This window comes from Indicator indicator, chromosome 13 (assembly GCF_027791375.1).
Source record: "Indicator indicator isolate 239-I01 chromosome 13, UM_Iind_1.1, whole genome shotgun sequence".
In the NCBI taxonomy this organism is placed as follows: domain Eukaryota; kingdom Metazoa; phylum Chordata; class Aves; order Piciformes; family Indicatoridae; genus Indicator; species Indicator indicator.
The window spans coordinates 19,398,183-19,420,465 of NC_072022.1; the positions used below are offsets into that span (position 1 = coordinate 19,398,183).

Here is a 22,283-nt window from a genome sequence, read left to right on the forward strand (position 1 = left end):
TGCAAGAGGGATGTTCTGCACAGGAAGGATGCAGCTGGGGCGACCAGAGCTGCTGTGCTGGGAGACCTGCACTGTTGTGCTTAGGGGGCTGCAGCTGGTGATTACCTGGAAACCAAATTATCAATACCAGCTTGTTCCTGTTTCCAGGCACAGTTTGTGACCCTGAGATTTTGTTTGTCAGGACAATCCTGTGTCTCCCCGACTTGTGTGGCTGACAGGGAAGCAGGGGGTCCTGGCTATCTGATTAGTTTCACAATGAAATTGCAAAACTTAAGAACCTGCAACTGCATAAACTTCACCCATGCTGTACCTGCAACAGCTAAGAGCTGCTACAGGGGATCTGACTTTTCCTCCACCTCTACTGAACATATAACTTATGCCAAAGATTGGTGCTGCATAAACCCAACCCAGATTTTCCTTTGTTTTGCTGTGGGTGGTAAAGTAATCATGCTACGTCTCCTCCTTCACAGACTAATGCAACTCCCTTTTGCTCACAGCCTGAATTTTACCTTCTCCTGCTGCACTCTTTTATGCAGACAGCATCTGGTTATGTTTCTGTTGGTTCAGTGTATTTACTGGGTATTACTCAGACAACTTGTTCCAGTACAAAGGAGGGAGCGGATTAGAGCAGGTTAAAGCTGTCCAGCCTGGCCACACAGGAACCAGTGGCAAATAAAAGCCCCATAAATACAGTGTACTTTTTTTTTCTGCCTCTCCCCTTCTTCCACACATGTATCAGTTGCTTTTCCAGATTATTGAGAAAATAATTTCTGTATTTCCTGGGTGTGGAATGTATTGCTTCTCCCTTTGCAAGCAATAAAGATAATTTTGCTGGCAGTGCTATGGCTTGGTTTGAGGCTATGCTGTGGGGTGTGAGGTCTCAGCTGCTTGATAAAACCTGTTGATGGTGGAAGGACAGCTGTGGAGTGAGGGGGTTTGCCATGCGTTGTTTCTGCCACAGCCTGATGCAGCAGCACTTGTTCTCTGCTCCAAGGCAGCTCTCTGCCCAGGAAGGTGGTTGAATCACCAACCCTGGATGTGTTTAAAGGTTGTTTGGATGTGGTGTTTGGGGATATGGTTTAGGGGTGAACCTTGTAGAGGTAGAGTTCTTGGTTGGACTTGGTGATCCTGAGGGTCTTTGCCAGCCTGAAGATTTCTGTGATTTCTGTGACTCCATGGGCTGCACTCATGGCTGCAGCTTTCAAGGGACTGGTGACAAGCCATGTCCTTACTCTCCACTGATGCTGTGGGACCATTGCCACCAGTCACTGTTGCTGCTGGTGGCTGGCAGTGCTGTACACACACAGATGGCTTCGTCTCATGGCCAGGAGTGCAATTTCTGGGTGACCTTTCCCAGGATAAGCACAACAAGCAAAGCCCTCATGCTTTTCTGGGCTTGTAAAACTCAACTTTGTTTGCTGTGGTAGTTTCACTGGAGATAGGAGCTGAAGAGGGACTTCACCACTGCTGAAACCTGGCAAACACCCAGAGGGGAGGGCTGTTAGGATGCACATAGCCCCTCGGATTCCACAGAGCAGGGGATGCCTGCAGGACTGCACTGTCCTGCAGGCAGTGTGCCTCTAGCCCACTCTCTGCATAGCCCTGGCTTTGGGGGACTCCTGCAAAAAGATTTTTCCAGCAGCTCCTCTGATGATGGATTTTGCAGCATTTCCAGGTGAAGGGGAGGTTTGTATGGCAGTGCCCACCCCACTGCCAGCCAGGAGCTGGGAAACAGAGGAACCCCTTCTTTGCCCTTGTCCCTGCACGGCAGACAAAGCCCTGCAGTTGGCCAGAGGAAATTTGGTGAAGACAGAAGGGAGGAAAAGTCTCCTGGCAGGTTTTGTCTGTCGGGGCCAAGAACGGTCCTGTTAAGAACTTGTGAGCCCTTCTTCTTCCTCTTTTTTTTTTTTTCTTATTTCTTTTCAATTTTTTTTTTTGACTGCTGGCCGTTGCTCATAGGGACGTGAAACTGTGAGTCCATCCCAGCCGGTCGATCCTCATCCTGGCCCCAATCACGCCGGGCAGGGCTTTGGCTTCGCGTTCGTGAAAGCCTCTCTCTCTCTTACCGAGGGCACGGATGTCTCCCCTTGGCCAGAAGCCTGTGCCGGCAGCGAGCGCTTGGGGGGGGTGCTCGGCAGGCCGGCGCGGGGAAGACTGAGGCAGTGTTCAAGCCCAGGGCTGCTGAAAGGGCTCAGTGTGTGCCGAGCATGACTCACTCGGGCTGGAGGGCAGCTGGGAGCCAGCGCAGGAGAGCTGCTGCAGGAGGGGTCAGTGCCCCTGGAAAAGGCGGCGAAATTAATATCATTAGCGTGGCATGGAGGCAGAAAGGCTGGGGGAAAGAGGGAGGCTGGCGGGCAGCCTTTCCAGGAGCGGAGGGGTTTGAGGGACACTTTGCATCACACCTGGGTGTGTGCGTGGGGACGGGGAGGGGCAGCAGAGGCTGGCCCTGTCTGCCTCCAGGTACATCACTTAACCTTCCTGTGGCTCTGGGTGGCTGGGGAAGCACTGGGAGAGCCCTGGAAGGCTTTGTGGAGTCCTGCAGACAAGCAGGACTCCACAAAGCCTTCCAGGGCTCTCCCTTCAGAGCCCCAGGCGCCAGCTTGCAGGGCTACTGCTCCATCCCGGCTGGTGCAAACCAGCCCTGGAGCTGCTGGTTTTCTTTGGCTGTAGCCTAGGTTGTTTGGCTGCATGCTTCCCAGTCTGGCTCATACACACCCAGGTGGCTGCTGGGCTGTGCCAGCCCCTTACCACCCTCAGCATCATCTCCCTGGTCTCCAGGGATGTCACCTGTTGTGGCAGGCAGAGGAGGTTGGTTGTCACTTTCTGTAACAGGCATCATTGCTAGTGGCTCAGTGCTGGCTCCTAAAGTGATCTTTGCTTCTTGGTGACATCCCAGGTAGCACCTCCACATCTGGCTGCATGTGAAATGAGAAGGAGGAAGGGGTTTCTGGGTTAGCTTGAATACAAACATTCATGGGAAAGTCTAGGTCTATCTTGAAAGCAAACACCTCCACTCAGGGGGGTGCTGGCACCCAGAGAGGTCCTCCCTGACACGTCTGAGGGCTTGCCATGTCCTGCTGTCCTTCAGAGGCCTCATGTGCTTATGTGAGACACTGGCAGGAGTGCAAGAGGAGAGAAGAGGCTCTGTAGGGTTCAGCTTGCCCTGGGGTCAGGCCCGTGGCTACTGAGGACAGTAGGAGCCTGGGACAGATGTGGAGAGGGTGTGCTTGGAAATAACTCCAGTGGTGGTCAATCAAGAAATATGTCCTAAGCAGATAATGTTGGGAGTTTTTTTGTTTGGCTTTATTTTGGGGTTTTTTGATGGGGTTTTAGTCGACTGAATTGCAAAGAAGTTGATCTTTACTGAAAACTCACACAAAGACGTTTCCCTCTAGCACCAGCAACTGCCACCAAAAAAGCACTGAGTCTCCCCAGCTAAACAAATGAGGGCAGCTGATGGTTCTGGGCAGCTTGACCACATTCCTCTGTGTCCAGGCCTATAGAAAACCACTCCAGAGGCTGGGAATAATCTTATCAGCTTGCCAGCTGTCATCCCAGGACCAGTTCTTCCACCAGACCTCTGATTCGTTCATCCATGGGCCCCCAGAGCTGAACTCCATGGCCACCTGTCCTGTGTAGGCACCACAAGCTGCTGGTGCCAGAAAGTGTCCCTGCCACCTCGCCCTAAGGATAGATGAGGTATCCCACCCTGCTCTTTCTATGCTTTGGCCCTACAGGAGTGACCTCTTAGGGTGGTGCTTTTCTGTCCTGTTGTCACCAGTGGCAGCAGTAAGATGAAGGGAAAGTAAAACGTTATGGGCAGTATAGTGTGATGATATAAATGGGCTGGAAGGACCCACGAGGGCCATCAGCTTGTGCCTCCACCCTGCAGCAGGAGCTGATTTCCCACAGTGAGACAGGGATCAACCCAGCAACAGTCTAGAGCCTCCCTGGACCAAGATGCTGGAGCTGTGGCAGCAGGGCAGAACCATCAGCCCAAGGGATGGCACAGGGCTGTAGCTGTGCCTGCTGTGAATCAGGACAAGAGCTGGATCCATGCATTAACTCATTGGCCATGTCAGCCCACAGCATGACTTCACCGTCGGGTGCACATCCCACCATGGAAACCAAACCTCAGGAATGCATCTGGGTGTGCCGGTTCCCTTCTCTCCTGAGGGCTCTTGCATGGCTAAAATACTCCCAGGCTAGTAAACTGCTCTTGCCACCTCTCCCACCAGCAAACTGAACTGGCCTGGAGAGCAATGGCCATGAAAGGGACATAATCTGTGCCATGTGGGTGCCTGGCCAGGGTGGCATCATGGGTGCTGGGTGCTGCCTTCCCTTCTTTGTGCATGCAGAAATAGGGAGCCTTGCTGTGGCTTTGGTCCAGTAGCCCAAGCCAAAGAGGGGGAAATCTGTGTTCCTCATAGCCACTTTCTCCATATCTTGCTGGGGACAGACCCACCAGTGGCTGCAGCATAGCCCAGGTTTTGGCACAGGCAATGAGCAGCAGCAGAATGATGATTAACGATGAGCAGAGCCACGGGGCCAGGGACATCTGGTTGCCTCTGCCTCCCTCCTAAACCCACTTGGCCAGAAAAGGCTAACGTGAGCATTTCTGTGTCTGCCGGCCCAGGAGGGAGCCCTGCCGAGCCCAGGGTGTCAGCAGGCGAGCGCTGCGCCGGGGCCGTCTGGTTTTCCACTCAGGCTGGAGAGGGGCCGTGGGCAGGCAGCCGCTGGGCTCAGGTGACTCCTGAGCCTCCCTTTCCATCTGACTCATGAGAGATGTGGCGAGCGCTCTCCAAAAGCCTCGTCTGCAGCTCCTGGCTCCTGGGGCTGTGCCAGGCCCCCAGGCAGCAGGGCTTCCTGTGGCTGCGAGCGCAGCGTGCCCAGCCCTGCCCAAGGGCTTTGACTTCACCCTGTGCTCGTGGCCAACTTTGCAGGACAGTCTTGGCAGCAAAGCTGAGTAAGATAGGCCCATGGTCCCTGCCACAGGCAGGAGTGTCTCCACATGCAGGAGCATCTCTGCAGGCACAGTTGCTGGCTTCAGCACTGGTATAACATAGTTTTCCCAACCCTCCAACCTGGGAACTTCTCCCTCCTTGTTCATTCTCTTCATCTTTACTCTTTGGGAGGGTCTGGGATGTGAGCCCCTCTGGCAGCGGGACAAGTTCTTCTCTTCCCCTCCTGTGGCCAAGGTCATGGCAGCATGAATGTGTCTCCTGTCTCAACCCCACACTGCCACCCCTCTAGGCTTTCTTCATCCTTATGTGCTTGTTTTCCTCAGTGCCTGGATGCCATCCCACCATGAGTTCACAGGACAAACCCAGACCTTGAGGCTTTCTACACGAGTCTGAACTGAGTGAGCAGAGAAGGGTAAGATGAGGCACACTGGGATAAGCACATCTTACAGGGACACATTGGGCTGGGAGAGACAAGCCAGGGCCCCTGGTCCCCTGTGTCCAGTCATGAAGCTGTTGGCATGCAGCAGAGACAGCCCCACAAGCCATCTGCTCCCCTGTGCCTGCTGCTGGAGCCTCAGCATCAGGCTCCCCCTGCTCCTTCAGGAAGGGAAATGTTTTCCCTTTTCCCTCCCCTCTCTGCTCGCCAGCATGAGTCTGGTTTCCCCCATGTGCTGCCGCCAAGTGCCTCTGGAACCGCTGGAAAATGCATAAAAGGCCTGGGCAAGGATGCGGTGAGGGTTACTCACAGTCACAGCTGGATCCAGCTGCTGATTTAAAGCAACAGCATGGCCACAGTGGGCTCCCCAGGAAATCCAGGGGTGCAAATCCCCATGGAGAGGAGGCTGCATCCCTGCTGAGCAGCAGCCCCAAAGCTGCAGCAGAGCTTTTCATTGGGGAAACTGAGGAAGAGGCAGCCCAAGGAGGCAAACCCTTGGGTGGATCTGGCCCTATGGATTTGCTCCCCCAGGATGCTGAGAGCTTCCCCTTGCCCTGCTCCTGTGGCTTCTTGGTACAAAGGCTGGGATAATGATTCCCTGACAGTCCTGGCTTCTGGCTTGTGTCTCACCCAGGAACATGGCTCCACCAGCATCACCTCCACTGACACTGTGCCACCTCCCTGTCCCCATGACCTTCAGGTCTCATCCTATCCTCCTATCCCAGCATTGCTACTGTAGGGTCAGTGACCCCTGCCATGTGCTGAGCACTGTGCTCTCATGTAGCCCAGAGGCAAGCTGGGGCTGCACAGAACAGAAGCCTGGGGACTCCTGAGCAGGGTGGAGCAGGACTGGCCATCACTGTGCAAAGCAGCTCTTCCTCCTCTCCCATTTTTGGAAGAAATCATGCAAATCCCAGGGGGGTTGAGTCTGAGGAGGGCAGTGGGTGTTGCTTTTGGCTGTGACTGGAGGTGCTGCGGCAGCCTCCGGTATTTCAGTACAAACTGCCTGGGGCCGGTGGAGCAGGAGGGAGAGCTCAGCATTGGGAAGCTAGAAAACCTCCTCCTGCATCTGTCTGGGAGCCTGCTGAGATGGAAAGGGGTGCAGGGCCTCGGGCTAATGTGTGCTCAGGACCCGGTTTATGGTCCTGTTACCACTGGGCAAGCTGAGGGAGCCTTCTGTGGGAGTGGCTGTCTCCTGTCATGCCACATCAGATCCGACCGGCCAGGTACATGACGTCTGTCCTAGCTTCCAAGCTGACGGTGTTCACACAGCAATAAACCAGGGTAATAATTAATTGTAGCTGCCCAAGGGGCTTTCTCTCAGCAGAGGCTGAGGTCAGAGTTCTTGGCCAGAGTCACCAGCACTCCACACGAGAGCAGCAGTGGCAGTGATGGGCAAGCCTCCCAGGGCTACTCTCTACCGGCTGGTGGAGGCCAAGCAGCATCATGAAAGGTGCTTAGAAAACAAATGTGCAAGGAGAAAGGGATGTTCCTTATCGTGTCGCATTGCCTCCAGGATGTTTGCCCACATCCAAGCGCCTGCGGAGTCCTGACGCGGTGCAAGTTTGGCTCAGTTAAACAAACAGTTTGGCCTCGCTCCCCACCCCAGGGTATGTCACAGGTGAATGATTTAATGAAGGAAAACTTAAATGTGTGACCACCCTGTGCTGCTGCTCTTGGGTCAGGCTTGGTGTGCCTCCAGGTGCTTAGAGGTTTGGGGACAAAAGGACTGATTTGGGTGTCTGCACAGGTCATGGGGCGATAGGATCTTGGGAGGGGGTGAAACCCAGCCCCAGGCACCACAGCGCTGGTGGTGGCCAGGAGGTGTGAGAGTCACCAGGAGAAGGGATGAGGCTTTTTTCTGCCTCTGTATAATTTACCAGAATGGAAAGAAATCAGAAAACACCACCAAAAACCTCATAGCAAAGGAACCAGGGCGTCTTATCCCCGTGAGACAACCCCCAAAACATCAGTGGGAAAACATTGGCTGGGTCAAACTGCCACAAGCCGGTCTCCTGGGATTGCATAAACTTCACCATAAAAAGCCCACTTCTTTCTTTTGCACTTATTATGTTTATAAAGCTTTTAAATTCAGGTCTGCTTTGAAATGAAAAGAGGCTTCTGCAAACAAACAAACAAAAATAATTGCTTTGAGAACATCTAAACGAACCACTTTGGCATCACCTCAACCCTTTCTTTTTGCCTGCATGATGCCCTGTAGCCCTATTAGATGCTAGCTCCAAAGCCTCATGTCCTCACAGGTTGCTTGCCCCCATTTCCAGCAGTGACAGAGGGAAGGAGCTGAGTGGGTGCCCTGGTACTGGGTGTTTCTCTGTGGTTGTGGAGGTTAGGTGGAGGTGGCTGCCGCTGGCAGGAGCTGTTGTCACCACGGCCGTGACTTGGGTGTCACCCATGGAGGTCCATGCATTCTCTGCCCTCCTGCATCCCTGTACAGTACAACCATAATGTGTCTGGGTGCCATTTCCCACAGCTCCTCTGCCAGCTCTCAGGGCACTGCAGCACCTTGGCAATGCCTCAAAACGCCACCAGTGTTATGCAAGGCAAAGGAGCTCAGGTTTTCTATGCCTGCCACCCAAGAGCCTTTCTCCTGACACCCACAGCTCTGCCTACAGTGCCAAAAAACCCCACATGGTGCCTCCAAATTTCAGTCTGATGGCTTAGATCTAAGAAATGAGGGTGCTGGGTGCTGCAGCAAAGGAGGGGCAGGACATCAGTTCCAGCAGCTCTGCTGAAAGCAGGGCTGGGCAGGAGATCTGCTGGGTCTGCACGTGGTGAAGTGATGCTACCCCTGGCTCCAGTTTTGGATGAAGTAAAAAAAAATCAAGTTTCTCTTTTTCATTCTCAGCAGAGGGGTTGTGGCTGCTCTGGTAAAACCTGTTCTTGCCAGGTGCTGGGAAGAGGCAAAGAGAAGGTGTCTGGAGGAGGACTTTTTTTGAAAAAGCACATTCAGTTTGGTTTTATCCTGCCTGCCACTTTTCTGCTTTCCCAAGGTGATTCCAGAGAGCACGAAGGCTTGGGTTTGCCCTAAACTCCTCTATACAATGATGAAACACTTCCATTGTAAGATTCAGCCTTGAAACAGGTGCCAGGGGTGCCTAGGGCAGTGCTTGTCCCTGTCATTAGCCCCAGACCTGACACTGTTTGGCTTTCATCCACATGAGAAGAAAGCTTTGCAGAGCTATCTTGGCCTGGGTCTGCAATGATGCCAGGCAGCAGAACGTGCACCTCTCCAACACAGGGGCTGGTGGGATACAGGTCTGCATGCACAGAGGGGGTTATTGGAGCCAAAACCCTGCACAGCAGTATGGCAGCTTCCCGGAAGCCCCCACGCTCCAGGCCCTGCCTCCTTCCTGTGCGGAAGCAGCCGTCAGAGAGGAGGAAGCCTGGGAGCATGGCTGACAGAGCTCCCTGTTACAAGCTGCCAGGAGCCCTCCTCACCGCCCTGCAGTGCCACTTCCATGCCAGAGCAGCCAAGCCCTTGGACATGCTGCACCATGGCCAGCCCTGTGCTGGATATGATAGTGCTGGGAGATCCAGAGAGCTGCAGGACACTGTCACACACCCAAAGCATCTGGGCATCTCCTATAGCTGCAGTACACATTCCAGGGCTGTGTTTGGGGTTTTACTCCAGCTCCCCATGGTGGGGAAGCTGCCACCCCTGTTCCCACTGTGGTTCCAGAGCATGTTGCAAGGAGGAAGTGGTGGTTGTGATTTTGGGACTTTGCCGTTCACATCTTTGTGGATCATCTTTGTGGATGTTTGTGGTGAGGAGGCTCTCCGATGAGGTTTTCCTCCACTGTGAGCCCCTCTTTCCAGAGCAGGGTGAATTCCCAGCCATGGGCTGGTGTGCACCTGCCATCCCTGTGCTACAGGGATGAGATGAATCCTTCTCTGTTGAAGCTAATATCCAGTGCTGCTCTTCACTGTACCCCTGACACCCTTTCTCTGTGCATCTCATGGCTATGGTTTTCTTGGGACCATGACTTCAGCAAATTCAGATTTTCCTCTGGACTGTGGGAACAGGCTAAAAGGGAATCAGGAAGGTGCATAGGGAATTTCAGTGGTCATAAAGAGGTTGTGGGCTTCTGCAGAGCTGGTGCAGCCTGTTTGGGCAATGTTTCCTGGGGAGCTTTGCATTCTCCAGGATGCAGAAATGCAGGGCATCTGGGAAAGTGGTAACATGAGATAAGGAGAGAGAAGCAGGTTTTGAGAAAGCAGCTTTCCTCCCCAAACTGAGCTGGACGTAGTGTTTTATTGGAGCAGGGCCAAATGCTGTTTGAGTAGCAGAGGTTGTGTGGGTCCCACTGCCTGTCCAGCCTTGGAGCAGAAGAGCCATTCCCATGACAAACACAGTGTGTCCAGGGGATTGTGAGAATTGTGGTAGAGCCTGACCCTCAGCACACGATGCAGAAAGGCTGTGGGGAAGGGGACTGGGATATCTCTGCTGGGCAGGAAAGGAAATATCCCAAAGGATTTCCTGCAGGCTTCCCAGCCTGGCTTCATGGTTGACACAAACAGCTGGTAGGAATGGGAGGATGACAAAAAGGGAGACATGATTATCATGGCTGAAAAAGACCCTTAATTGAAATGCTACAAACAGGAGGACAGGAAAGTCTTAAATCTGCTTCTCAACGGGCAATGGGATGTCCTATGCTGGTATGGTTGCAGCAGGGGCTGCAAGGAAGAGTTTGGAAGGACACTTCACCTGCCTGTGGTGCTGGTGCAAATCTGACCCATGAGACAGGTCCTGGCATGCCAAGCAGACACCCTTCTGCTACAGTAACCCTTCATCTCAACTTCCTGCACCCCAAGTGAGGTATGCGTCCCAGGACAGAGTGTGGGTGCCTGGTGAAATGGAGGTCCTGGGCAGAGTGTTGGTCCCTGACAATGTGTAGAGCCTGAGTGAGATGTGGGTTGTGAAAGGGGTGCATCTCAGGAGAGGTAGGGTCCAAGGAGAAGTGGGGTGTTGGGTAATGTGTGGATCCCAGGAAAGATGTGGCCCCACTGCTCCAGGAATTCCAAACCATGCTGTGCACAGAGACAAAGCTTGTATCTCAGTGTCCTCATGAGAAACTGGGGCTGGACCCCAGTTCCTTTTTTTGGATTCATCTTGAAGTGACTTCCCTGTGTTGGGGGGACAGGAAGGACTCATACTGCTTTTCCAGAGGCCAGCAGCACTTCTCTTGGTGAGCACTGGAATCCCCTGCCCCTTGCAGCACTGGGGAGCTCTCTCTCTGCCTGCTGGTGTGGCTGAGGGGGGGCTGGGGGGGGGGGGGGGGGTGTGCAAAGGGGCAGGGCAAGAGTTAACCTACCTGCTCTGACATCCCTTTTGGCTCCACCTCGGAGAGCGAGGGGAGGGAGAAGGCAAAAATTAGGGAGGGGGGGTGGAAGAAGAGGAGGAGGAAGAGGAAGAGGGCAGAGAGAAGCGCCTGGACCGCGGGCAGTCCCGGCCAGCAACGGAGCGGCCGCCGCGTCCCACTCCCAGCATGTTCCAGTGGTGAGTGACTGCCAGGGAGCGTGAGCCCGCTCCTGCGCCGCTCCTACTCCTCTTCCTGCGCCGCTCCTTATTCCGCTCCTAGTCCTCTCCTGCGCCGCTCCTGCTCCGCTCATACTCCGCTCCTAAATCCTCTCCTGCGCCACTCCTGCCTCGCTCCTACTCCTCTCCTGCGCCGCTCCTGCTCCGGGACTGCCCCGCTCCTACTCCGCTCCTGCGCCGCTCCTACTCCTCTCCTGCCCCGCTCCTGCCCCGCTCCTACTCCTCTCCTGCCCCGCTCCTACTCCTCTCCTGCGCCGCTCCTGCTCCGGGACTGCCCCGCTTCTACTCAGCTCCTGCGCCCCTCCAGCCCCGCTACTGCCTTGTTCCTGCGCCGCTCCAGCCCCGCCTGAGACCCGGTGTCCCCTTGCTGCCCTCCGCTCTCGCCGCCCGTCACCGCCGTCCGTCACCGCCGTCCCAGCGCTGCGTCCTGCTCAGAGTCTGCGGGACTGCAAGGTCCCCTCCCCGCCTGATTCCTGCCCACAAGGTCCCTTCCGAGGGGTGCCTCACTCCGTTCCCCACAGGGTTTCTTCCGAGGGCTGCTGCGTTCCCCTCTCTACTGAGTACGTTTCCAGGGACTCCAGGTTGCCCTCCTCACAGAATCTTTTCCGGTCCCTTTCCCACCGGGTCCCTCCCGAAGCGCTCCCTGATCCCTTCTCCACCGGGTCCCTTCCGAGGGGTGCCCTGGGGGCGGCTGGCTGGGAAAGGGCAGATTTGGTAGAGAGGGTGCGCATAGGAAAGGGGCAAAGGACGGCGCGTGTCCCCTCTCCCTCTGTCCCCATTCCTCTGCGGAGGGTTCCCAGGCGGGGTCCTCCGCCAGCACCCTCGCCCACGATACCTCCAGGAAGGCTCTTGGGGGTGTCCACTCACAGCGCAAACCTTTTGCCATCCGGGGCGTCGGAGGTCTGCATGGCAGGAGCCGGGACGGGGGCACCAGGAGGCTGGCGGTCAGTCCCCCACCCTCCCCTGGGTATGCCTGCCCCAGTGCTTCCCAGCAAAAGGCTGGTTTCTGTGGTGGTGCCGGGGGGGCAGCCAGACCTCCTCCGTGGGGTCCCTGTCCCGCTGGAGCAGATGCCCACACAGCGGTGGGGGAGGGTGGAGGATGGGGAACGACCATCCAGGGTTTTGGCTCCTGTTTCTTTCCCAGCGCTGTGTTGTTATCACCTTGTATTTAAACCAGGCATCTTTTCTAAGAAGGGGACGTGTCCCCAGACAGCCCAGGATTGGAGGGAGACAACTGGTCCCACTTAGTGCTCATACCCAGTCAGAGCAGGCTGCCCCAGAAGACATTTGAGTGCTTTCTGCCCAGCATCTGCTCCCTCTCCCAAGCCCTTGGCACATCCAACAGAAAGGGCTCTATGCTGGTGGTGCCTCTGCCGGCTCAGTAATTGAGGGGCCAGGAAAATGCAAATAAATAGACAGCCCTGGTCTATCAAAGACTTTTTTATGCAGATCAAAAGTGGCTGTGTGCCCCTCCAGGGACTGGGGATGGAGAGCCCCAGTCTCCTGGGGCCTCGCCTGCCCTACAGCTTCACCACCTGAAAGAGAAATTGCCCACCTCTAATTTGGAGATTTATATTTAACCACTGTGGCGGTGGCATGGCCGTCTCACAGGGAGGCTTTTCAGCTCTTTTTTGGTGGAGAAAAGGGAAGAGGAGGAGTGGGTTGGGACCCTTTCGAGGCTCTCTCAATGTCACCAACATTGGCGGTTGGGGTTGCCAGTCCCAGTTGGCACCAGTGGGAGTCAAGATGGGATGGGCATGGGTTGCTGCTGTCCTCAGGTCCCACAGAACTTGCTGTTCCAGTCTTTTGGGGACACTGAGAGGGACTGTCTGGGGGTTGTTCCTCAGGGTAATTTATTCTTAATGGCAGCAAACCCAAAGTGCCACCCTTGCCTCCTGCAGAGCCCTGGTTTGTGGGGTCTCTGGAGAGCAGGATGTAGTTTCTCCCCACTAAAGTACTTCCCAGCTTAGGAGACCACGGAGAGGGACTCAAGATCAGAAAAGATATGCTTGTGATTGTCACTCTTTTGACCCCCAAAAATCCTTAGTTTGATGAGAGAATCTCCTGCAGTTGTGCCTCAGGGTTCCTGTAGTCCCTGTTGGTTTCCTGCCAGAGCAGGGACAGGATTTCTGCAACGGAGAAGATGGTTGTGGGGTTCTCAGCTTGGCTGGACTCACTGGTGGTGGCCCCATGGCTTGCAGAGTGAGACCTGTAGGAAAAATCCTAAATAGGTCTTTGTAACAAGGCAGAAGAGATCACACGTTGAGCTGGTGAGAGCTGGCAAGTGGCGTTGTCTGAAGGAAGGGCAATAAGTTTCTGTGCTGTTGTGCAACACCTCCCTCAAGGACCCAGATACACCCAGGCTACCCAACCTTCCCCTCAGCCTCAGGACAGTGTCTTCTGCCTGGGCTGAAATTAAAAGTGGTGAGCCAAGGAGGGTAACAGGGGTGAGTGTCTCCCTTCCATGGCAGGCAGAGCCTGCCCAGGGTAGAACCCATCTGTGCCAGTTAGTGACAAATGTGAAATTTGTTAAATTCTATCAACCATTCCCTGCCCATGGCTTCTGGGGAACCTCTGGGCATCTTTCAGGCTGGGTATTTTATCACAAGTCATCCTTGGGGTGGTGGAGAGTGCAAAGATGGGATGGAGTGGGAGTAAGGCTGGGGGGTTAGGATGGGATTGGTGCAACTGGGGTTCCTATACGGAGGTGACTGGGATTTGCCAAGTCCTGATGAGAGGTTTTAAATGTGGCTTGGCTGTGCAGGATTGAAGTTGTACCAGATGAAAGGGTTTCTGAGAACAACCTCAGAGCCAGGGCTGGAGAGGGTTAAAGGAATGGTGACATCTAATCAGAACTGCTCCCTCATCAGTCTCAGATGAGTGGTCACACATAAAACCAGCCAGGGAATATCTGTCCATTTGCCTGTAATTACTTATTTCCACACTGGCTCTCACAGTCCACGCTACCCGATCACAGTTTTCCCACGTGAATGCAGGGCTGAGCTCTTTGTGCTTGAAGGCAAAGTCAGACACAGGAGGTCCCAAAAGCTCCTGGGTCCCCCGTTTCCCATTTGGAGGTCCTGTGTTTCAGGGTGACTGGAGTCCCCAAGAGCAAAGCTGTCCCCTTGCCCTGGGGAGCCTAAGGGGTATCAGATTGTCTACCAAGCAGCTTGCCATGCTGCAGCCAACCCCCAAACCCCAGCAGCTTCCCAGTGGTGCTGATCAGTCTGGCCCTTTCACCCACCAGCAGGGATAGGGGATCTGGGAGTCACCAAGCACCTGGCATTTCCCCTCCACATGGAAGTAGCAGGAGGTAAGTCCATCCTTGGAATTTGTCAGGCCCCAGGTGGGCATGTGGAGCCCATCTGCTGCACCAGTGCCTGGTGCTTATTTGTATGGGGAGATGACCTAAGGCAGCTGGAGCAAGCAGGACTGCAGCAGGAGGAAATTGGTACAGATGTGCCAGCTGCGGAGGGGAGCCAGGCGCTCATGAGCAAGACAGTACAGACAGGCAGAGTGGGCAGTTCCTCTTCTCCATGGCAGCAGGGCAAGAAACTCACCTTTAACTGTGTGGGAAAGCAGGTTGGGGGTATTGGATTCATTCATAGTCTCTGGGTGCAGCCATCCCTCTGTTGCAAAGGCCACAGGAGGATCCTTCTCAAGCTCCTGGCAAGCTCCAGGGTTTGTCCCAAGAGACAGCATCTTTCCTGTCCAGTGACAGGACAAGGGGCAATGGGTGCAAGCCGGAGCATAGGAGGTTCCATTTGAACATAAGGAAAAACTTTTTCACTGTGAGGGTGACAGAGCTCCAGAACAGGTTGACCAGAGAGGTTGTAGAGTCTTCTTCTATGGAGACATTCAAAACCCACCTGGATGCATTCCTGTGACCTCCTCTAGGTGATCCTGCTCTGGCAGGGGGTGTTGGGCCAGATGATCTTTTGAGGTCCCTTCCAAGCCCTAACATTCTGTGATTCTTTGTATGATTCCCTGAGAGATGTATCTACTGTGGGGAAGAGCAGTGGGACGCCCCCAAAAGGACCTCAGTTTGACCTACTACCCCCAGAACCCCACACACTCAAGTACAACTATCTTCCAACTCTAACAAATCTAGTGATAAACCATGTCCCACCTTATCACTTGTTACTAGGGAGAAGAGGCTGACACCCACCTCACTACAACCTCCTTTCAAAATTACTGAGAGTTCTCTCAATCCCCACACCCAGATCATCGATAGAGACATTAAAAAGAACTGGCCCCAGTACTGTGCCCTGGGGAACACCACTTCTGACCAGCTGTCAAATGGATTTAACTCCATTCACCACCATTCTTTGGGCCTGGCCATCCAGCCAAATTTTTATCCAGTAAAGTGTCCACCCATCCAAGCTATGAGCAGCTGTGTTCTCCAGGAGGATGACATGGGAGTCATTGTCAAATGCATTACTGAAGTCCAGGTAAACAACATCTGCAGCCTTTCCCTCATCCATTAAGTGGATCACCTTGTTACAGAAGATGATCAGGTTTGTCAGTCAGGACCCATCCTCCAAGAACCCATGCTGGTTGCCCTGCATGTGCTGAATCATGGCACTCAAGGTGATTTGCTCCATGACCTTCCTTGGCACCAAGGTCAGACTAACAGATCTGTAGTTCCCTGCATCCTCCTCCTGGTCCTTCTTGTAGGTAAGCATCACATTTACCAATCTCCTATCAACTGGGACCTCCCCAGTTATCCAGGACTGCTGGTAAATGATGGAAAGCGGCTTGGTGAGCACCAAGGGGCCAGTTCTCATGAGTGAATGCCATCCAGTCCCATGGACTTGTGTGTTTAAGTGGTGCAGCAGGTCACTAACCATCTCCTCTTGGACTATGGGGGGCTTCAGTCTGCTCCTTATCACTATCGTCTAGCTCAGGGGGCTGGGTATCCAGTGAACAACTGGTCCTACTACTAAAGACTGTGGCAAAGAAGGTACTGAGTACCTCAGCCTCTTCCTCCTCGACCACAATGTTGCCTACTACATCCAACAGAGGTCAGAGATTCCCTCAGTCTTCCTTTTGTTGCTAGCATATTTGTACATTTCTTGTTTCTTTAACAGCTGAAGCCAATTTCTAGTTGGACTTTGACTCTTCTAATTTTTTCCCTGTATAGGCTCACAACAGCTTTGTGGTCCTGAACAGCTTGTCCCTTCTTCCAACAACCATAAACTTCTTTTTTTCACTGAGCTGCAATCAAATGTCTCTAATCAGCCAGGCTGACCTTCTTCCCCATTGACTTATCTTTTGGCACATGGGGACAGCCTATTCCTGTGTCTTTAAAACTTCCTTCTTGGACAAATGCCCAGCCTTCCAGAACTCCTTGGCTGTTCAGGATTGCCTCCCAAGGGACTCTGTCAACCAGTCTCTGAAACAGGCCAAAGTTTGCCCACTGGAAATCCAAGGTGGCAGTTCTGCTGACTCTCCTCTTTACTTCTCCAACAACTCTGTCACGATAGAGCGATATGATGCTAGAGAAAATTATAGAGAACTCATCATTTTGTGACTGCTGTGCCCAAGATGGCCTTCATCTGCTACATCACCCACAAGTCCTTCTCTGTTCAGGAACAGCAGGTCCAGCAAGATGCCTTCCCTGGTTGGCTCCCTCACCAGCTCTGTCAGGAAGTTCTCCCCCCACTCTAGGAACCTCCAGGACTGATCCCTCTCTGTTGCAGTATGCAGGTATCAGGGAAGTTGAAGTCCCCTACAAGCACAAGGGCTAATGATTGTGAGACTTTTTCCAGGTGCCTAAAGATATTTTATCTGTCTCTTCACCCTGATTGGGTGGTCTATAACAGACCCCACCTTGCTGGCCTTCCCCCTGTTTCTCACTCATGAACACTCAGCTGTATTTCTCTGTCTCTCCATTTTCATCTTTCCTGTGTACCTCTTTTTGCAGATAGGGGGTTACCAGATGACACCACAGTCACCTGCCGTGTACTTGTCCTTGTGGTTAAATGTGGCCCCAGAGCCACCCCACAAGCAGGACGCCGGTGGGAAGAGTGTGTGGAGGTGTCCCACATCTCTTTCCACAAAGCTGCTGTACATCCAAAGGTGATGTGACACAGTTTATGAGCATCCCATGACCTCTCCAGGAGGTGTTTTTGCAGACAAGCCTCTCACAGCCTGCAGTTTCCTTCACTTACCTCCCTGTCTTCTCTTTTTAGGAAGAAAACCATCTACAAAACAGTTTGCCTCTCCTTCTTGCTGGGGGTCACGGTGACGGTGCTGCAACGGGGAATGGCCCCCAGCCAGTTCATGCAGGGCCAGCAGCAGAAGGAGCTGCCCCCTCTGGAGCCCTTGAAAACGCAGAAGAGAGACAGCGCCTTCTCTCTCACCAACGCCTTCTGGAAGAGCAAGAAGGAGGGAGATCCTGTGAAGGAGGAGGAGAGCGTGACAGCGAAGCAGGCGAAATCCTGGGATGTCATCACTACCAATTGCTCAGCCAACCAGAACTTCAGCAAAGTGGACTGGTTCAAAGGGCTGGAGCCCAACTTCCAGCAGTTCCTGCTCTATCGGCACTGCCGCTACTTCCCCATGCTGATCAACCACCCCGAGAAGTGCAGCGGAGAGGTCTACCTGCTCATCGTGGTCAAGTCCATCATCACGCAGCACGACCGCCGCGAGGCCATCCGGAAGACCTGGGGCCAGGAGAAGGAAGTGGAGGGCAAGAGGATCAGGACACTGTTCTTGCTGGGCACGGCCTCCAAGGAAGAAGAGAAAGCCAACTACCAGAAGCTGCTGGATTACGAGAACCGCATCTACGGAGATATTTTGCAGTGGGATTTCCTGGACAGCTTCTTCAACCTCACCCTCAAGGAGGTCCATTTCCTGAAGTGGATGAACATCTACTGCGACAACGTCCGCTTCATCTTCAAAGGTGACGACGATGTGTTTGTGAGTCCCAGCAACATCCTGGAGTTCCTGGAGGACAAGAAGGAGGGAGAGGACCTCTTCGTGGGGGATGTCCTCTACAAGGCCAAGCCAATCCGGAAGAAGGAGAACAAGTACTACATCCCCAACGCCCTCTACAACAAAAACAACTACCCACCTTACGCAGGGGGTGGGGGCTTCATCATGGATGGACCCCTTGCCAAGAGGCTGCACAAGACCTCGGAGACACTGGAGCTGTACCCCATCGATGATGTCTTCCTAGGGATGTGCTTGGAGGTCCTTAAAGTATCACCTGTGGGCCATGAGGGTTTCAAAACCTTTGGCATTGTGAAGAACAAGAACAGCAAGATGAACAAGGAGCCATGTTTTTTCCGGAGTATGTTGGTGGTTCATAAACTGTTGCCTCCAGAGCTGCTGAAAATGTGGGACTTGGTCCATAGTAATTTGACATGCTCCAGGAAACTCCATGTCCTCTAGCTCGGTCTCTCTGGAGAACTGGGACTGGAGAAGCCAGGACAATAGATTCTTGCCCTGAAATGGGGTGAGCCTCTGCTGGTGGAACACAAGTCCTTCAGGGGCATCTCCCTCCTGGGCAAGGAGGGCAGAGACACTGCACTCATGGACAGGGTTTGTGATAATGTTTGCTCCTGTACTGTAATGTGGTTCGCTTATCTCCAGCTGGGTTGGGGTTTGCAGAGAAAGAAAAGAGAAAAAAAAAAACCAAACACAAAAACTAAACACATCTAGCACAAAAGGAAGAGATAGAGAGAGAAAAGGCAGAGGGATTTGTGCTCTGCTTTAGGTACCACCTCCACCAGAGTATCATGAAGGATGGGGTTGGGGAAGTCAGGGAAGGATGTGGCACAGGCTTTTCTTGGAGTTGTTCAGGGTTTGGCTATTCAGGGAAGCTGCTCCAAGGGAGTTGAGCGGTTTACAAGTGCATGAGACCCCCCCTGCCTCAAAAAGTCTAGGGATTTTATTAGTTCTCTCAACTTTTTTCCTTAGGGTCAGGGTTTTGCTGACACTGACCCTGTGTGGTTTGGGTTGGCACCTACCAAAGTCCTCTCTGTGTGCCCACTACACAGCTGGGGAAAGGGGCTTTCCTCCGAGGCTGGACCTCACCAGCCCCGAGCCCTCACTGGGGTCTCAGACAGGTGGTTGTGTCGTTGGGGGTCTCTCCCAGCAGCAGCCTGGGCTGTGCTTGTCTTTCCAGCCCTCCTGCCTGCCTTGTTTTGCGTGCACTTGGAGGAATGCACCCAGTTGAAATTCCTCAGGGATTTGTTCCTCCTGGCAGGAAAGGGAAGGGATGAGGTGGGCTACAGCCCAGGAAGTGGCAGAGAAACTTTGTCAGCCCCAGCAGCAGCAGCCCAGGGGCTTACCATACCTGAGACCTCAGCTCAGGTTTCAGATATTCCAGGCCTTGATACCCTAACGGGGTTGCCTCAGAGGGTGATAACAGCCCCCAAACACCTTATTTCTACCTAGGCCCTGGTTTTGCATTGAATGTGATGTTTGAGGGCAGGTTGGAAAGCATCAATACTGCCCTGGCGTATGCAGTAGGGTCCAAGGGGACAAGGTGAAGCTGGGGGGGGGTGGTCCTGATGTTTCAGACTAGGTTTGATCCCCTGAGGGTTGTTGCAGTGTTTATTCTACAGGATGAGGCCCAGAAGCATGACAGGGAGTGGTATCACAAGACACAGCCTTTTCTTTGGGCTGAAAGGGCCACTGGAGCTGTCAAGGGGAGCCCTAAGCCCTGATAGAACACAACCAGCCCCTGGTGACAAAGAGGCACATGGCCATGGAGGGGCCACAGTAGCTTTCCAGCCACCCACTGCAGGCGTGAGCAAAGCCACAGGCCCACGCCAAGTCACACTTGTGCAGAGGCACTGGTATGCCTGCACCCAGGCACAGGCTCTGTGCATGCAGATGTCCCCAGGTGTGGATGTGCACAGCCACCTCCATCCCCCTGACCACGCACAGACACACGTGTGCTCGCTCTCTTTCCCTCTCTGGTGCCAGACATTGAAAGGAAAAAATTTCGACTACCTCAAAGGTCCCCCTGTGCAGTGCCTTTTTTTCCCCCTTTCCTTTTCTTCATGTGTTTTGGAAACAGGCCTGTTAACATTTACTCCAAGTGTGTATGCTCCCCAGGTTGGAAGACAAACAAAAAGGGCATAAACCAGCCAAAAAAAGGCACCCTCATGCCAAGCCACACCACTTCTGGGCAAGTGTCCTTCATTTGCTCAGACTAGATGTAGATTTGAAGAGGGAAAAGAGCCCCTTGCTGCCCAGGGCTCAGCCCTTGGTACCAGGCAATACTGTGAAATTTGCTCACCCAGCAGCACTGTGTCCTTGGGGCAGGCAGGGCAGAGCCCTGAGGGCGTTTCCAGTGCCTGCTGGGCTTTAGGCAGCACACAACCCTCCTTTGCTTTTCCCCTCCCTCCTTCCAATGGGAGTGAGCTCAGAAGTGCTTTTCAAATTGACACCTCTGTAATTTATGTCAGGTACAACACATTAAGTCTATTTATCCTACGTGCAGGGACAGCTCTTGCTCTCTGTAGCAATCCTTATGGAGAGCCAGGGCTGTGCACAAAAAAAAAATCACTCAGTGTTGCTCTTCGCCTGGTGGGACCTGTACAGAGAAACTTTGTAGATTTGGTGAATATTCTAGTTTCTAAATAAAGGTTTAAAGGAAGAGAAGGAAAAAAAAATACAACAAAAAACAAACCAAGATCTCACCTCGTGTCATTGTTGGTGGGTTTCTACTAAGACATGGCTGGTTTGGAACAAAAAAAAAAACCTAGTAATGGGCTACAGTGACAGAAGTGCTGCTTGGAGCTGACATCTGGGGGCTGTGGCTGCCCTGCTCCAGCTTGGCATTTCTTCCTTGCAGAGCCTGGCATGGTGTTTAACAAGGCCCAGCAGATATATTCTCTCTCACACACTCCTCCAGCTGCATTTCAAACCCAGCTTAACTTCAGACCATCCTGGTGACCTGCAGCAAGGGGGTACTCACCTCACCCTTTGTGGGAAAAGATGCTTTGGCAGGTTTGAAAACGCCTGAATTGTTGACCACTTTCTCCTCCTGCTGAAGATCACCACCTCACTGTCCCTATCACCCCCTCTCCATGGGAGGACCTTGCTCATCTTCTTCCATCAACCAAAGCATGTCCACAGGGCTGCACATCCCCTGGCTGTAGTACAGCAAGGTAAACGTGCCAGGGCTCAGCACTGACTCCAGAACAGGGCAAGCCACATCTGTAGAGACAAACCTGTATCAGGTTTGAACCTGGCTGGGGTGAAAATGAGAGACACAGATGAGCCCATGGGTCTCACCTTGGTGTTTGGGCACTGAGGATTTAATTTCTGTAGCACATGGGACCAGAACATGCTGGACTTGCCAGGCTGGACCATCTGCCACCACAGCCAATTTCTCTGTGGCAATAAAAATTGCACAGGTGGGGGAAAAAGGCAAAAGCAGATGCACTTGAAGATGCTCTCACCCCTTCTTCCAAATGTAACACAGCGCCCTCCTCCTGCCACGAATCTCCCCTTTTAGCTTAAAACCATCACCCGTTGTCCTGCCACAGCAGCCCCAGCTAAAAAAAGCTCTGTCCCCAGCCTCCTTTAAGTACTGAAAGGCTCCCTTCCCAGAGCCAGGCTGAGCAACCCCAACTCACCTGCCTTCACACGGGGGGTTCCAGTCCTCTGCTCATTGTTGTGGCCACCTCTGGCCTCACGCCCACAGGTCCCTATCTGTGCCGTACCGAGGACCCCAGAGCTGGCCCCACTATGGCAGGTGGGGGTCCCACCAGGACAGAGCTGAGGGCCCCACGGCAGCGCTTGACTGCGGACGGCTGCTGCCCCCTGGCGGCCAGCACCGCCAGCGCCCTCCAACCATTTGCTGCCGGGACTCGGACGCCGGCTCCAAAATGGCTGATGCCCAAGGTGCAAGACACGCAGCCCTTGCTCATGGGAGGGCAGAAACCACAAACTTCTCCTCAGGTAACCTCCATCAGCAGCACCCTCCAGTCAAAAATCAACCGCTCCTCCCCCTGTCTAATATAAAGCATTCGATCTGTAGAGAAATCTGTCCATACAGTACCTTAGGAAGCCATACCCAAAGGAGGCTGCAGAGACATTGCATAGCAATGAAGGAAAGTTCTTAAGTGTTGCTGATAGATGCAAGGAGGCTAGAGCTGGCTACAGCCACAGGCAAAGCCAAGGCCTAACACTGCCTGTGAGCTGGAAAGCAGGAACACAGGGCAGAAACGGCTGGCAGAAGACCTTCCAAGACACAGGCAACTGGCACTTCTGTACCTGCCCAGGACACGAATGGACATCCACACAGCCCTGCAGCCAACACTTGCCCAACAGCAATACTTTAAACCCAACAGCAGCTGCC

The 22,283-nt window shown here is 53.6% G+C and overlaps 1 protein-coding gene across 1 annotated transcript; it reads left to right on the forward strand.

Annotated features, from left to right (window-relative positions):
• Positions 1-10,907: 10,907 nt before the first annotated feature.
• Positions 10,908-18,355, forward strand: B3GNT7 (UDP-GlcNAc:betaGal beta-1,3-N-acetylglucosaminyltransferase 7). Its single transcript, XM_054386168.1, has 2 exons — positions 10,908-10,918; positions 17,152-18,355. The coding sequence occupies exons 1-2, from the start codon at positions 10,908-10,910 to the stop codon at positions 18,353-18,355; spliced, it is 1,215 nt and encodes a 404-aa protein (XP_054242143.1).
• The last annotated feature ends 3,928 nt before the right edge of the window (positions 18,356-22,283 follow it).